The sequence below is a fragment of the Phycomyces blakesleeanus genome, assembly GCF_001638985.1.
Source record: "Phycomyces blakesleeanus NRRL 1555(-) unplaced genomic scaffold PHYBLscaffold_2, whole genome shotgun sequence".
Classification (NCBI taxonomy): domain Eukaryota; kingdom Fungi; phylum Mucoromycota; class Mucoromycetes; order Mucorales; family Phycomycetaceae; genus Phycomyces; species Phycomyces blakesleeanus.
Window position 1 is genome coordinate 2,693,174 of NW_017265135.1, and position 16,213 is coordinate 2,709,386.

A 16,213-nucleotide genomic window follows, 5' to 3' on the forward strand; every position below is an offset into this window, starting at 1 on the left:
ACGGCGTACTGTACTGTACGGTAATGCAATGTGATGTACTCTTTAGCCTACACCAGCTTGTATTCAATTCAGGCGATAATAAGTCCATTACATATTTTACCTGCACTTCGTTTGATCCACGCGAGATTTGGAGCTCATATACATTATACATACACAAAAGCAAGGTTTCTTTTTCTTTCTATTAATGCATAGATAATTCCTATAATTAATTAACTTCTTTGGTTACTCAATTAACCGCCTATTTACTATACACATACAAATATACACATAATCACAAGCGTCGATCTATAAAGTCTGACCAATTGGACAAAGTAAATCTTGAGAGAATAGACTTCCTATATTCCTATAAAAAAACCTAAAATAAAATTACCTCTTAATTGTCTTGATTTTAGGAGCCCAAAGTGAACACGAAAGTTCTTCTTTTCTTCTTCTTTTCTCTTTTTTCTCTGGTTAATTTAGGAGTGTTAAGTATCCCTACATAGAATAATGAGTGCCTTTTGTTTGATTGCAGCTAACGAAGAATTGGCGCCTCATTAAAATACGGACTTATTTTATTTTATTATTAAAAAAGCAAACTATCTCTTTTGACGCTTGACTGAAATTTGAAATCATTGGAATGGGCTGTGGCACAGAACAGGCAAATGAAATCTTGTATTTTGTTTTAATCACAAAGATCATTATGATCAAATACTGGCGTCCTTTTTTTTTTCATTATTCTTTTTTATTTTATTTTATTTTATTCTCCCCTTTTCCTTCCACAAGAACGCCAATCGCTTGTATTGAAAACGGCTGGTAAAAAAAGGAAAGCTTGCAGAATGACGAGGCGGTGATTACAAAATCAAGGGACTGCAAGGGATTAGGCGTTATCTCCTTAGTGTTCTCGAGGTCCTGTACACACAAACACACCTATATATATATATATAAGTGTGTGTGTATGTGTGTTGAGTTCAAAAAGGCTTTATGTATGAAAACCGTGACGATCAACTTCGAAAAGGAAGTCAAGAGTATAAAAAGAAGGTAGACCAATTGTTTACACTGAACTTTCTTAAAACTATAATAATGTGTACCAATGTATATATAAATATATTCCCTTGAAACACTTACAAGGGATATTCCAAACCTACTTTGCTGATTATGTCCTTTAGTTGCACGCAAGGCTTTATAGATGTTTTTGGGAGGAAATGTTATTTTTGGCTTTTATTGCTTGTAATCTCGTTGGCTAGTCCAGTAGCAAGAAAGAGATGCTTTTACAACGCAGACATAATTTTAACTTCAGGGTTACATATACCGCGCGACTTAATTAAGGCCACGCTTGACCATCATGCATAGAACTTCATATATCAAGTCTGCCGCCAAAAAGCTGGTCAGTTGGGCTTGAGTATCGTATGCAGGTGCCACTTCTACTAGGTCCATTCCAACAATATTGTAGCCGTCCAGTCCACGCAAGATGTATCTCATTTCCCGAGTTAAGAATCCACCCGTTTCTGGAGTGCCGGTGGCAGGTGCCATACTTGGATCAATCACATCAATGTCAATCGAAAGGTAGACAAGCGTATCCTCCTTAGGACCCAAGATCTCATGGATTCTCTTCACAATACCCTCTACTCCCAAAGTAAAGATAGCATTGGCCTTGATGATATTAAATCCAAGTGCCTCGTCTCTCTCAACATCCTGTTTATCATAAAGCGAGGATCTGATGCCAACATGAAGGGAGGATCCATTGGTAGTCAAGCCCTCAATGGCTGCATGATACAAGGGATTTCCGTGATTAAATCTTGACTGCTTTGCCTTTACATTGTAAACCTCGGGTGCCCTAGATAAGCAAATTAAATGAATTGTTTAATATATCTAAATCTATATCTATATCTATATCTATATATGTATATGTATATGTATATCAAATTTATCTACATTTATACTATACCATGTATCAAGGTGAGAGTCAAAGTGAATAACTGTCATTGGCTTTTTGTAAGCTGTACGCATAGATCGCAAAACAGGCAAAAGAATTGTGTGATCACCGCCTAGGGTAATGAGTTTAGGTGGTCGTGATGGCGTTCCATCTGCAGTAGGCGGTCGCTGGAGAATATAATTCGTGTAACTTTCGATCTGTCCAATAGCATGTGAAGCATCAAAGGGCTCAAAAGGAATATCACCACAATCTACCGAGCGAGCCCAAGATCTAAACGGATTGATCTTCAATTCATCGTTATAACCCTTGAGACGCTTGGATCCCTCGCGAATCGCTGAGGGACCAAAACGGGCTCCTGTTCTAAATGTCACTCCGATGTCATATGGGACACCAATTACTGCAATATCATAATCCTCATCAACACCTTCATCCCAGCACTGCTTGTAAGGTAAATGTGCAAAAGTGGAGATTCCAGCAAAAGGAGGTACATAGCCATCTCTCTCGATCACCGGCTTGTCAAAAAAGAAAGGGATTTCCGAGGGTCCAGAGACAGGAATCTGACCATAGGTTTCATAACTTGAATGGTCTGGATGAGCATCGGAACCGAGAGCCCAGGTACAATAAAGTGCGATACTGGCGATATAGGTGGACTTCATTACAAAATAAAGAGACAAAAGACAAAGTATATAATTTTTTATAGCCCACTTTTTATATTTTTCGTTTTCTCTTGCTTGTTTATGCAGTGCTTACATTTAATACGTATGACAAACCCTTTTTTGGATTCTTTGGTTTCCCACGCCGTATTAGAGTAAAGAACGGTACTTTTGTCAAAAGTAATTGGAACGATAAGCGCAGTAGTTTATTCCTACTGTTTACCCAAAGATATACCTGTGTTGAGGATTCAAATGCCGAATTGATAAGCTTCAACTTATCTTGCTTCAATCCATACATATACTTTTGTACCTTATGCTCTAGCTTTTATAATATACGGAACATAACTTGATTACACCATTTTACTTAATATCATTGGCTACATCTTCTGCAATTTTTCATCTTCATACGCTACACCACACTACACATGGAGACATGTCAACTATACATTTTACACAGCCCAGACACAACGCACGTGAGCTAGTCCTCCCTTACATTAAGTTGGAAGTACAGAATATGAAAATGCAAAGAATTGGCCAATCACGTGAGGACAGTGCATAGCTCTACGCTCTTTTGGATAATTTTAGTTTCCTTTTTGATTTTATACGTTATAATCAGATTCCTAAAAAAAAAACAAGATAGTCATGCCAGCCTCAAAACGCATCCAATGGAAGCGAAAATGGTTGTGTCTGTCACGTAAGCTAGATTGATTAATAACAACTAAAATAGACTAATTTCACTACATTACATGTAGCTCTTCTTATGGGCCTCATTACGTGTGGCCTTGCTGCCGAGTCAACTACGCAGAACCAACAATGGGTAAAGCGATAAAAGTCATCCAACGCGCAAAACATCTTACCAATGCATGTCTCAGACTTTTGAACGTACAGAATCAGCAGACGGTACACCACGAAATGATGCCCTGGAACAAGGTTAATTCTGAAAACTCCTGTCGCTTGTGTATACATCTATATACACAAATATACAAGCCAAGTAATACTCATGTAGACATTATTCTGTCCCGGTGGACACTATTGTATCTTCATTTTATCTTTTAGGAGATCTACTTTATGCCACCGCCATGAAGCATCTCGAAGTTATTGCCCAAAACACAAAAGATACACACAAAAACGATAATATCAAAGCGACATTTGGTTCCATTACTTCAATGGCTGGATATAAATCTGTAAAGAGTATGCTACAAGAGCTTGTGACCTCTAGTATATATGGTTATGCAGATAGTGAAAATTGGGGCTCTGAATCTTCACAGTCAAGTCAACGATTAAAAGTTGCTACCCAGTTACTTAAAAAGGCAGGAGAAGAATATGAACATTATGATGCATTGTATGTCTTGGCCAACATGCATTTTGTAAGTTTTAGTGACGTGGTATAGGCTGATAATATATATGTGTATGTATGTGCATGAACTTATTTCAACATTTTGTTTTCATTCAGTTTGCTCAATACACCCAAAAGCGGGATATTAAAACGGCGTATCGCTATTATCAAGCCTTGGCAGATACTGGAAATGCGACCGCACAACAAATGGTGGGATTCATGTATTCAACTGGTATTGGCGGGGCTGTTAAGCGGGACCAGGCCAAAGCCCTTCTCCATCATACATTTGCAGCTCATGGAGGAGATACAGCTGCTGAAATGACTTTAGGATACCGTTCTTTACTCGGGATCGGGGCTGACCAAAAATGTGATGATGCTGTCTACTATTATAAGCGAGTAGCGGAAAAAGGTAAATCTATTACATTAAAGAAACCCTTTGGTGTATTAATATATATATGTATACTTGGTGCTCTTTCTTTCTTTCTTTCTTCTTTTTATAGCTGTAAAGTATTATCTATCAGGACCTCCTGGAGGGCGATCACCATTATTACCAAAAGTACGATTGTCTGATGAAGATGGTGGTGTATATGGCTATGGAGCAAGTGTTATGACAGACAGACGCTATCGAGTTAATGGTGGTAGCTCAGAAAAGTCAGTAAGCATCGAGGAAGTATTGCAGTATTGGCGCTATCTTGCTCAAACAAAAGCTGATTTTGAGGCTCAGGTAATAAAAAGTGATTTATATATAGTTTAATCATTGATATTGATAGAAAAACTCTCCTTATTGGTGCAAACACTTATATATATATATAGCTTACACTTGGTCAAGTATACTATCAAGGCACCCGTAGTATTACTCAGAATTTTAAAGATGCATTTGGATTCTTTCGTCAAGTAACAGACAAAATCCCAGCTGGTAAACTTAACGAGGCATTCATAACTAGTAGCCGCGGAAAGGCAATTGGGCAAGCAGCTGGCTTTCTTGGTAGAATGTATTGGAGAGGAGAGGGTGTGGAGCCTAATGTGAAGACGGCATATCAGTGGTTTGAACTGGGCGCCCAGTTTGGCGATGCAAATTCACAAAATGGTCTTGGAATGATGTATATGGAAGGCATTGTTGTATCTCGGGTATATTATGATTATAATTCTAGTTTTGCATATTATTATTACTATTGCGTTGAATGTTTTGTACTAACATAGGAATTATGTATTTGTAGAACCGAGAAAAGGCAATTGAGTACTTTAAGAAAGCAGCCAACCAGGAGAATCCAGATGCTCAGGTGAACTTGGCCGTGGAATATATGAGACATGAATCAACTCTGCCTATGGCCATACGATTGTTTACTATGGCTGCCGATGCCAAGCATATACTAGCTTACTGGAACCTGGCCCAATTAAACTATGCGGGTGTTGGGTTAAAGGCTTCATGTCAAATGGCCGTGTCTGTAAGTCGTCTGAAAGTCTGAAATTGAGGAAATCTTGACTGTTTTGTTATAGTTTTACAAGTCTATTGCCGAACGCGGCGATTGGCTCAATCCAACCGTAGAAACAGCTTACAAATTATATACCAAAGGAGACAGAGAAGGAGCATTAATCTATTATATGCTGGCCGCAGAAAAAGGCTATGAAGTGGCACAATCAAATGTAGCTTATCTTCTCGATACTGATAAGCAACTATTGAAACTATCAATGCTTGGTATTATGGAAGCCCCACCACGCAACAAAGAAGAAGAAGAACTTGCGCTAATTTATTGGTCCCGTTCAGCTAACCAGAACAATGTTGATTCGCGTGTCAAGATGGGAGACTATTATTATCGTGGTATCGGTACACACGTTGATTACGAAAAGGCTGCTGCTTGTTATCGTGTAGCAGCCGAAATTGAATTCTCTCCTTTGGCAATGTGGAATCTCGGCTGGATGTATGAAAACGGAATTGGAGTTTCCAAGGACTTTCATCTTGCCAAGCGATCATACGACAATGCATTGAATGCTAATCCAGATGCATACCTTCCTGTCAAACTATCACTGGTAAAGCTCTATGTTCGCTATTACTGGGAATGGTTGAGAGGAGGAGAAGTAGGACAGGGACTACAAGATTCTACTCCCAAAGATAACCTCAACCTTGGAAAACCTGATACTGTGGAAATATTGAATCAAGAGGCACGGCGTAGAAAAGAAATCGAGGCCCATGACAACGAGAGAGGACATTGGGACATTGGAGCAGAAGAAGAATTGAGACGAAAATATAGCAAACATATGAAACAAATGGAACGCGAAGAAGGTGAAGACTATATGGATTCGTCTTCAGGCTTTGGAGACGATTATCGTGATGAAGAATACTCAGATGAAGATGAGTTAATGGAAAGCCTGATGATCCTTGGACTATGTCTTCTTGTTGGTTGGCTAGTGTATGTCCGTCAATTCCGGTTTGGTAACCAAAGAGGAAATGAACCGGCGAGAGGATTAGATAACCCCCTAGCACAGCAAGCGGAAGCCAGAGAGGATGAACACCCATAAAAGCAAGCAAGCATGCCGGTCATAGCTAGGCAGAATTACAACAAGTACATGTCTTTCTAAACTGTCTATAAAAGAAAAGAAAAGGTCAATACTTGTCAAAGCTGATCCGATTCAATTTGCGGAGTTTTGAATTAATAGTTTTATATATATATATGTATATATGTATATATTAAAAAACAAAAAACAAAAAACAAAATACGGACTGGTTTCTATGAATAATTTAGTGCCTACATAAAATATAGGGGAAGGGATAAAACACCAGTTTCGAGTAATAATAGACAATCGCGATGGAGTATGATTTAAGCGATACAAAAGCCCTACCTGTACTGGCAGTTTCTCCTTTACCTGGATTGTCTTTGAAGCTCGAGCAATCAAATGACACCCAGAGTCATGGCACAACAGTGTGGCATTCAGCTATTCAGTTGGCGTTCTATCTTGCTGACATACTCAAGCCACCTACGTTTAATCTTGAAGAAGGAATCCTGCACCCCAAAGAAAACAAGAGATGTCTTGAGCTTGGTAGTGGATGTGGACTAAGTGGGCTGACGATGGCTGCCTTTGGATTTGACACAACATTGACAGATCTGCCTGTTGTAGTAGACAAAGTGCTTACCGCTAATGCCACACAAAATCTTGCTTCAATCAAAGACTACTGGTGCGATCTCCAACAAGCCCACCAACATTCTGCTCATATGTCAGATCCAAAAATACGTGCCAAACCCCTTGACTGGCTCGACTTAGATGCATCTTCAAACTGGCTAGAGAATCACTACCACTATATTCTTTCAGCTGATTGCATATATAGTATTGATCTCGTACAGCCTTTATTGGAGTGTATATTTAAACTATCTTCTCCTACTACCATAGTGTTGGTGGCTATGGAAAGAAGGGATGCACTGGTGGTAGATGGATTTGTGGAGAAAGCAAGGAGCAAAGGCTTTGATGCCCGTATTATTCCAAAAAAGATGGTGCGAACGGCTCTTACAAACAATGAAGATGTTGAAATTTGGAAATTAAAGAAGAAACGAACAAAAAACGAAAGCTAGAATGTGAAATAGGCGTAGGCTTTAAGGACCTTTTAATCCTTTCCTGGTAAGCCTGATTAAGTCGCCCATAGGAGTATGGTACCTGGTAAATAATAGCATAAAATTATACACATACACATACATATACACACACAAAGAAGTACTTTATTTTTCTGTCTTATCAAGACTGGTTTTACCTTTCTGCACGTCCACTGCCTATAAGGTCATGCAATATAAACTCATACCCAAGTGTTGTTTTTCGAAAGGGTTTTTGTTGAATAATCTAACAGTTGAACGGTTAGTGTAAATAATAATTACCGATGAAGAGGTTGTAAAGCCAAAAGAAAAACCACCTTTTCAAGTATGTCTTTGGTAGGTCGTTTCTTCAGCATTTGTAAAAATTCCTCCCTGCCTTTTCTAACATCTGAAAAAAACATGCCTTGACCAGGGATCGAAACCCAATACAGGTCCAGTCTCAAATGAGGCAACAAAACCCCAGCTTTAACCAACTGGCTAAAAGGTACTATGTGTGAGCCTTAAACAGATATAACCAGCTTAATGCATACGCGTATGTAAAAAAGCTCACATCAATTCCTCTTCTTGAGTACAACATCCTTTGATGAGTGCATCGCGTGAAATACACTTTTCTTTGGGTTGTCTTGTTTCAATCAACCGCTTGAAGCGATCTGCTCAAGCAAAAGATAATAAGCCCTTCGTGGATCGTCACACACACACACACACACACTGACCAAAGAAGTTTGGGTTTATACCCTTCCCTGATGTATTGATGCCATCAGCCACTTCTTTTTCAAATGTAATCTTGGCTTTTTCGATTATAGCCAAATAATCAGATGTAGGCATCAAGATGGTTTCGTCTTCGGAGGTGTCCATTCCACGAAATGAACACCACAGACCATTATTTATATCTACCTCCTGGGCACCCAGGTCAAAAGGTACGTTTTTTGTAACTTGGACCTACGTAAGCTTACCAAGTCGCGATCAACGTCTGTATAATTAGGCAATAAGTCGTAGATCTGATGAATAAAACATATGGGAAGTCTTGTCTTAATCAAATTTAAATTTCTGTTTGTTGAATATGAAGCCTTTTTTATCAAGTAATCAGCGGCTGCAGTTGCATCAGATATGATGGGTAGGTCATCCCCAAACTCATCTGCGGATTCGTTTTCCTCCAACTTCTTCAATCGTTTACGGATAGCTTTCTTTTTAATTCCATAAGCATCTGAATCTATTTGAAAATTGTCTTTGCCTATCTTCGAAGACGACTCATCATAGGTTTGTCGCGTTCGTTTTCTATCCATCAAGGCTATTGCGTGTATATCTGTATATTTGTGTAGGAAAGGGAAAGAGAGAGAACGCGGGATTTGAATCGTAATCTACGTCACAGAATGCTTTTGCAAAGACATAAGGTGCAAATAGCCGCTTGTTCTGATTGAGCCAGTGCAACGCGTTTTTTATAGTGTTTTTTCTTCTTGGACGCTTCTTGATCTTGCTGCCGACATCATCTGTTTCTTTTGCTGCTGACTTGTGCATTGCCAAAGTTACTCGATTGTTTGATCTTTCTTCATAACCTGTCTGGCCAGAAAGTGAAATGTCTGGCATCGCACAGAAACGCCCATTCGCCTCCTTAGTCGCTGATCAGCAAGACAGGCAAGTTCATGTCAGTCATCGTTGGGATGATCTGGTCAAAAACTTTGGAATGGGTGGAAATTTAAGAGATTCTGGAGATTTCTACTTGCGAGAAAGCAATTGTTTATTGAAGCCTTTCAATCGTTTCCGTCATTCCTTCTTTTTATACAACTAATAGTGGCTCTAGCGATGCGCTGTCCCCCAGACAAGCAATACTCGAATCAGAGTCTGGAATGTCAACGAAAACCCCCAGAATGAGCTTGACATCTGCTGAAAAGAGCTTCTGCATAGGTGCTTTAAAGACCCTTATGAAACAGCGCTCAGCCGGTGCATTTCTGGAGCCTGTAGACCCTATAGCCTACAACATTCCGGATTATTTTGAGATTGTAAAAAATCCAATGGATTTGGGAACAATTATGAAGAAGCTACGCAATGGAGAATATGGGACAATTCTTGAATTTTCTGAAGATATACAGCTCATGTTCGATAACTGCTATTTGTACAATAATGCGGGGGATCCTGTTTGCTGTGAAGCAAAGAAGCTTGAAGAAGTTTTCCGGAAATGCATGAAAAAAGCACCCGCATCCGCTGTAAGTATTGCCATTATTCTTAATGGAAATGGAAAAAGAAAGGGAAGCAATAAGCTGATCATTAGGTCCGTATATCCAGTCGATTCCTCGGTCTCCACCACGAGTATCAACACCACCTGCAATACCTGCACCTTCAGTAGCTCCTGCCCCCGATCCTACTCCAACTATAGTTTCTGCTCCAACTCTAGTCTCATCTCCATCTCCACCTCCACATCCACATCCACCTACACCTCCAGCTCTAGTCCCATCTCCAGCTCCATCTCCAGCACCATCTCTAGCACCATCTCCAGCACCATCTCTAGCACCATCTCCAGCTCCGTCTCCAGCTCGAGGTCCAGCTTTGGCTCCATCTCCAGCTCGAACTGAAACTCAAACATCAACTATAGCTCCAGTTCCAGATTCTGTAATAGCCCCAACACCCCCACCTCTAACACCCCCACCACCGGCTCCTCCACTTTCTCCTCCACCAGCAATCCCGAGCCCGCCCAAACCATTACACATAGTAGACAACTATGAAACGTATGAGCCTATGGATTCAGAAGACTTGAATATCGTATCGCCAGAGCCGTTTGTGAGCACAACCCCGAAAGAGAGATCAGCTTCTATTTCTAGTGTACCAGAAACAATGTCAGAAACAGAATTCAAACATTGTGAGACGGTTATGAAGGAGATGAAGAAGCATAAATATCACGATTACAGCTGGCCATTTGTGCAGCCTGTGGATGCAGAGGCATGGGGAGCAATAGACTATCATGACGTTGTAAAGGAGCCTATGGACATGTCTACCATCGAAAAGAAACTTTACGAACACCAATATCATAATGAAGATGAATTCAGATCAGATTTTACACTCATGTTTAAAAACTGCTTTGCATACAATCCACCTGATCATCTTGTACATAAGAATGGAAAGAAGTTTGAGGAAATTTTTAATAATTTCTGGGATAAATCCTTAGCAAAGTTATCTGCAACCAAAGGTAGACAAATTTCCACCAGGAAAAAAAATCGTGAAAGGCATGTGACTGATTAGATATTCTGGGAATGTGAACCACAGTTAAGAGACTACAAGAGCTCGAGAAACAAAAGAGAGAGTTAGAGAAAAGATTAACTAAGGAGGAGACTCAAGGTAAGGTGGTAGAAAAGAAAATACTGGTAACGACCCAGAGGTCTGAGCCCAAGGTTACCAAAATTACCAGCGATCCAGGTAAATAAGTATTCGGAACAATATGGCAAAATTAAGATACTAAAGAAAATATTCATTACTACTTGTATTATCACACACGAATAACCTCCCCCTCCCGTGCATATACAATTAGACCGCCCAACTATATTACGCCTCAAATTACCTATCATACCAAAACCAGAAATACCATCCACACCAAAAGAAGAGGTAAACAAACCACTTTTCGAAAGCCCCTCAAAAACTCAACGAGGTTGGGCCATCAGTCACCGCGCGAAACTATTCCTAGAAAGCTATCTGGACTTGGTTTGTCAAAACAAGCGCCTCAAGATGTCAATCGACCTAAGCTGGCATTGGGTGAAAAGCCTGTCTCTCCAAAAAACTTAAAAGCAGCCGAAAAAAAAGTATACTAATTGGTTATTGAGGATTGGTAATGTTTTGGTCTACTTGAGCTAATCAACCCAAACAATCTTATTTAGCCATCTATTTTGCAGAACCAGGACAGCTGGCTTGCCCTTGCACAAAAGCCAAAAACCCAACCATCGACGCCTAGTGCGATCGTTGAGCTGGATGGGTTTGATAAACTGCCAATAACACCTTTAGAAAAAGTAGACGAGCGGCCAGATGTTCCAAAAGAAGGTTCTCCGGCTACAGTCAAGAAAGAGCCTGTCAAAACGTTCGATATTAATGACTTGTACGAGAAGATTCATGAAGAGAGTCGGATTCGAGAACAGCAGGTACTTTGGGTTATATTCTTAATGCATGCACATAGTCCTTATATTTTGTGAATAGAAACGAGAAGAGAGGGAGCTTTTGGAAAAGAATGAAAAGGCTCGTTTAGAGAAAGAGAAAAAGGCGCGGGAAGAGCAATTAGAAAAGGACAGGTAAAAGATGAATAAGGATATAACAACAAAAAAGACTCAACGGAAAATCCAGAGAACAAATGCAACGGATGGAGATAAAGAAGAAAGAAGACCAAGAAGAAAGAATGGCAAATCTGGTATGTCAGGAAGCTTTTGTTTGCTTGTGTATATAAAGAAGAGTGCTTTGGTAATGCGGCTATTGATCTACGGATATAATACAGGAACGCGCCCCTGTAGATATTAGCGCACAAAAGATGACATTTCAGAACTACGAGTCTGCTAATTTGAGTAGAGATCATGACTGGCGAGAAATTTATTTGTGGCAACGAGAGACGGTGGATTACAGGCACCTTCCTGTGCCTGGATTCATTCGACGATCGGGCTGCTCGTTAACAGAATTAAGGCGCAGGCTTCTGAGCACGCGAGGACGGATGGAAACCAACCGTCCCCAGCAGGATGAATGTGAAGAAGACCAGGGCGATTCAGACATGGATGTGGAGTAAATCTTTTATATATATATATATGTGTGTGTGTGTGTGCATGTATATATATATAAAGACGATATCGTTTTATCTTACCCAGAGTTGGGGACATAAAAGAGTCGTCTGTGTTTTTTTTTATTATTTTTTTTTAAAAAAAGAAGGATTTTTTTCTTTTAGTAACAAGAAATCATTCTCGTAAGAATTTGTCATTCCATTTCAATGAATATTGGTTCGATATAATCTTTATTAGTGTTTTAAGGAATTATTATTATTTTTTATTGGAATTTTTACATCATAGAAGAAAACAGTATAGTGGCTGCAGCACCATTGCTATTGTCGTTATCATTGTTTTGATTATTATGAGGAGAAAATGATCCGTCTTCATTATAATTGTATGGCTTTCTTTGAGACAGTATCTCTTCTTCCCGAATCTCTTTCTCGGCCTGTCTTTCGTTTTCGATTTGAATGTTTCTGGCTTTAATGCTGTCTGCCAGAGACTCTTTGTCTGTTTGGGTACTGTCGTCCAAGGGATTAATCTTCGGCTTAGTATCCACGGGTTGCAATGGCATGATATAATTGACGCCAAGGCGCTCTGACGCTTCTTTTAATTCCATCATAAATGTATTGTGACGGAGCCATCGACCTCCAGGGTCTTGCCAGTTCTGGGTATGTTGGTAGTAAAATGAAATAGTTATCTTGTTTTGGTTCTCAAAAGATAATACATTTGCGGAGGTTGTTCCTGGTGTAAAGAGATGAGGAAGTGTATCACTCCATTCCACCATATGGTCTCTCAGTTTATGGATCTTCCACGAAGGCGTCTCAAACCCGACATGAATATCTAGATGTGAATGTTAGCATTTCTTCGTTTCTTAATGGTATTCATTTATATAAATATTGAATTTACCAGCAGTCTCTCCGGTACATCCAGTGCGCCGGCAGTTAATAATATACAGAGGAACTAACACAGAGTTTTTTACATAAACCACTGAGCCATCCCATTTTCTATACAAATCAACACAATCAATAATTAATGAGTGGCTATTCTTACATACATTTTAATTACAAACTTACAAGAATGTACTTGACAAAAGTCCTACATTGTCAACCACCCAATTCTCTTCACCAACCATTACACGATCTCCTGCATCGAAGGGGTGCTAAAGAGATGTTAGATTCCAATATCCACTACAATAATAGTGACTTACTGTGACGAATACAAAGATTATTGATTCAAAAATATCTTTGGCACTATTTCCAAAGATAAAACTTCCTGCGATAAATGCACTCCAAAGAGGCATAAGCTCAGTACCAACATTTACGCCAAATGATGCAAGAACAATAACGACCTAAGTTGAATAACTATCATGAGTATTTTTTTTTCTCTTTAACTCCATCTTTATATCAATAGTTACCCATATGGCTATAAAGATCACAAGAAGAATAATGTTCAATTTTCCTGTTGCTTGTGACAAATCACGGACTGATCGGGCCAGGTTTTTACGTTCGCGATAAATACGAATACACCCCGAACGCAACTCTCTCTTGCTGATATCCCCGTTTCCATCCTTATCAAACATCTGGAAGGCTTCTGTAGCCTGTTGGCGTGTTTCAAATAAAGGCAAGAGATCACTCTCTACAATGTGATCGCGAGTTGGCGAGTGGCCAGCTACGTTGTAAAAAATTCGTTTGGCCGTTGATTTTGCTTGCTGAGAGGTATTCTGGTTGACACCGACTGATTGGCCCACTAATTTTTTATAGCCACCTCTGAATAGCTTTCCAGGTAGGGTTGAACTAATGTTAAAATCGCGGCCAGAAGTCATGCTCTTTTCATAGCTACTTCGTCCTCCACTCCATGAGCTAGATCTAGAAAGAGGGATCTCATTGTCGTCTCCATCCACAGGTCTCTGTTGTATTTTTGGAGAGTTTTCTTTGTGAGCCAATTTTTTGGCGAGCTTCTTCATAAAGTGTTCATCTGACTTTTCTTGGGGCCTTTGAGCCTCAATGTCGGGAGTCAGTTCTGTCAAGGTTCTGTCCCGAGAAATGTCACCTGGGGATGATCTGGACCGATCGGCATCTTGTTCGTCTTCTTGCAACTGGTCAACGCAAGGAATAGCAACGAGAGTGTCCATATTTTGAGAGGGAAATCGCACATTTTGTTTGGGTCCGTGACCTTCCGGAGATGAACCTGTTGGTTTGGAGGTCATGATAGATTTCTTACTTTTCTTCATCTGCTCTGACCGGTAGTTTTCAGCAAGACTTTTTCCATTTGATGTTACTCCATTGGAATTGGTTTCGTTTTCTGGTTTCTTTCGACGAATACGTTTGAGTAAGAATTCTTGATGTGGTTTACGCTTTGGTTTTCTCAAGTTATCGAGTATTTTAAGTTCTCGGCTGTTCTTGGCAATTCTGTCACCATATGCTTTTCTGGAAAAAGAAGAGACTGTATATTTAAGAAGCTGTCGTGACAAATAGGTGTGCTGATTAGATACTTACTTGTGGAAATTGACAACTGTAATAATAGTAGTAGTAAAAATAGTGATAGCGTGTACAAACAATAAGGTTAGACAATGGAGGTACAAGGTGTTTTTGAGAAATCCCGATTTTGTGTCTTACCGATCATTTGCAGAATTAGCTTTTCTACAAAAAGTAAAATTGCTGCGAAAAACAGACATTCCCATATACTATAGAATATATGAACATAGCCTGGTTTTTCGGTTCCTTCAGGGAGAGGCGCACATTCGGAAATAAGAGCCCAAGAGCCCCATGCAAAGGCAGCATTGATGACAAATCTGGTGAATAGACGAAGTGCCATGTAGTACTAACGTGCGCGGAGTAGATCGAGAGTGTCAGTATATCAAAACATAAAAGAAGAGCGCCATTTAAAAAATTAAGATGAAAATGAAGAGGAAAACAGAAAATGAAATCCTACCGATAGACGTGTGCGAAGAGCCTCGGTTGACTGGGGTCTAAGACTGGTACCGATCTTTCTTATAAACCATGGTACTGCTTCGGTCATGATTTGGGTAAAGATTCCAATTGACCACATGAAGGCCATCCAAGTAAACCAAAGTTGTAATCCATATGATGTGGTTGTAACTTGGCCTCTATGCCCATACACCTCCCACACGGCCACACATATGGCCAAGAAAATGGCTGCAACTAGTATAAGACAGATCCATTGGATGTTGGACGCATTGCGAGAAATGCAAAACAGAAGATGTGTAGAGACTAGGGATTTCTTATCCTTGATTCTTTTGTCTTCCCGTCTGTCTTCTTCGTCTTCATCATCACGACCTCCCCAGTCAAAATCTTCTGTGATAGTGCGAACATCAAATTCGTTTTGTCTTTCTGTTTCTTCGCCCGAGTAAGCTTGTTCATCGTCTGTACCGAGACTTATCTGTCTCTCGATTTGAGGTCTTCCTTCATTGTGTTTATTTTGTGGTAGTCTTTGGTCACTCTCTACTTTCTGGGGCATATTTTATCTTTAAGAATTATTGTTTTTGCTGTTATTATTTGTCTTTATATTTGTATTATTATTATTATTATTATTATTAAGAAAAAATTAATTAATTAGAAGTTCCAAGACGAGGTAATCGAACAATTGAGTGTAGGTATTTAAGGATTATCTTCTTGAAATAAGTACCCTTTTAAGACAAAATCTATTAGAGCGTGTATTTATAAAGTATACAGGAAACACAAGTGCCGATCATTGATGAGATAATGGCATTATAGAAAAAACTTAAATGTACAAGAAAGTCACAAAATAGGGACTGACGTTACAATATTTGTTTCTATTTAGGATCATCTCACCGACTCTTCGATACAAAAAAAAATTCTCTCTAAAAAAAATCGAGAAATCGACCAAAGTTTGAGTGCCAGGTATAGATCGCCTGTGTAGACTCCGTCACAAAAGAAATGAAAGAAATAAGGCTTTTTATGCCAATCAGGTTCAATCTTACTTTAACCTGGATTTTTAGATTGAAAATAAGCCATTGTTATCCACGACAT

The 16,213-nt window shown here is 39.5% G+C and overlaps 6 protein-coding genes across 6 annotated transcripts; 3 read left to right on the forward strand and 3 right to left on the reverse strand.

Moving 5' to 3' along the window:
- Window positions 1–709: 709 nt before the first annotated feature.
- PHYBLDRAFT_176740 (hypothetical protein) lies at window positions 710–2,568 on the reverse strand (the record flags this gene model as incomplete). Its single annotated transcript, XM_018437816.1, has 4 exons — window positions 710–1,051; window positions 1,125–1,813; window positions 1,925–2,408; window positions 2,475–2,568. 3 exons carry the CDS (start codon window positions 2,566–2,568, stop codon window positions 1,297–1,299), a joined length of 1,095 nt encoding a protein of 364 aa, XP_018297954.1. The 3' UTR covers window positions 710–1,051; window positions 1,125–1,296.
- A 1,190-nt stretch (window positions 2,569–3,758) lies between these two features.
- Window positions 3,759–6,526, forward strand: PHYBLDRAFT_130282 (hypothetical protein; the record flags this gene model as incomplete). The annotated part of the gene is made up of 6 exons (XM_018429348.1): window positions 3,759–3,932; window positions 4,019–4,310; window positions 4,402–4,625; window positions 4,715–5,029; window positions 5,119–5,346; window positions 5,399–6,526. The coding sequence occupies 6 exons, from the start codon at window positions 3,759–3,761 to the stop codon at window positions 6,416–6,418; spliced, it is 2,253 nt and encodes a 750-aa protein (XP_018297955.1). The 3' UTR covers window positions 6,419–6,526.
- Window positions 6,527–6,705: 179 nt separating this feature from the next.
- On the forward strand, window positions 6,706–7,464 carry PHYBLDRAFT_58957 (hypothetical protein; the record flags this gene model as incomplete). Its single annotated transcript, XM_018440413.1, has 1 exon — window positions 6,706–7,464. One exon carries the CDS (start codon window positions 6,706–6,708, stop codon window positions 7,462–7,464), a length of 759 nt encoding a protein of 252 aa, XP_018297956.1.
- Window positions 7,465–7,757: 293 nt separating this feature from the next.
- PHYBLDRAFT_58958 (hypothetical protein) lies at window positions 7,758–8,762 on the reverse strand (the record flags this gene model as incomplete). The annotated part of the gene is made up of 4 exons (XM_018440414.1): window positions 7,758–7,956; window positions 8,030–8,129; window positions 8,214–8,376; window positions 8,433–8,762. 4 exons carry the CDS (start codon window positions 8,760–8,762, stop codon window positions 7,758–7,760), a joined length of 792 nt encoding a protein of 263 aa, XP_018297957.1.
- A 609-nt stretch (window positions 8,763–9,371) lies between these two features.
- Window positions 9,372–10,605, forward strand: PHYBLDRAFT_4123 (hypothetical protein; the record flags this gene model as incomplete). Its single annotated transcript, XM_018440157.1, has 2 exons — window positions 9,372–9,684; window positions 10,223–10,605. Coding segments are annotated over 2 exons (696 nt in total), but the record flags the coding sequence as incomplete, so codon positions are not given.
- A 1,887-nt stretch (window positions 10,606–12,492) lies between these two features.
- On the reverse strand, window positions 12,493–15,680 carry PHYBLDRAFT_162971 (hypothetical protein; the record flags this gene model as incomplete). The annotated part of the gene is made up of 8 exons (XM_018434713.1): window positions 12,493–13,043; window positions 13,110–13,207; window positions 13,277–13,362; window positions 13,411–13,551; window positions 13,618–14,629; window positions 14,699–14,714; window positions 14,819–15,023; window positions 15,135–15,680. The coding sequence occupies 8 exons, from the start codon at window positions 15,678–15,680 to the stop codon at window positions 12,493–12,495; spliced, it is 2,655 nt and encodes an 884-aa protein (XP_018297959.1).
- Window positions 15,681–16,213: the final 533 nt, after the last annotated feature.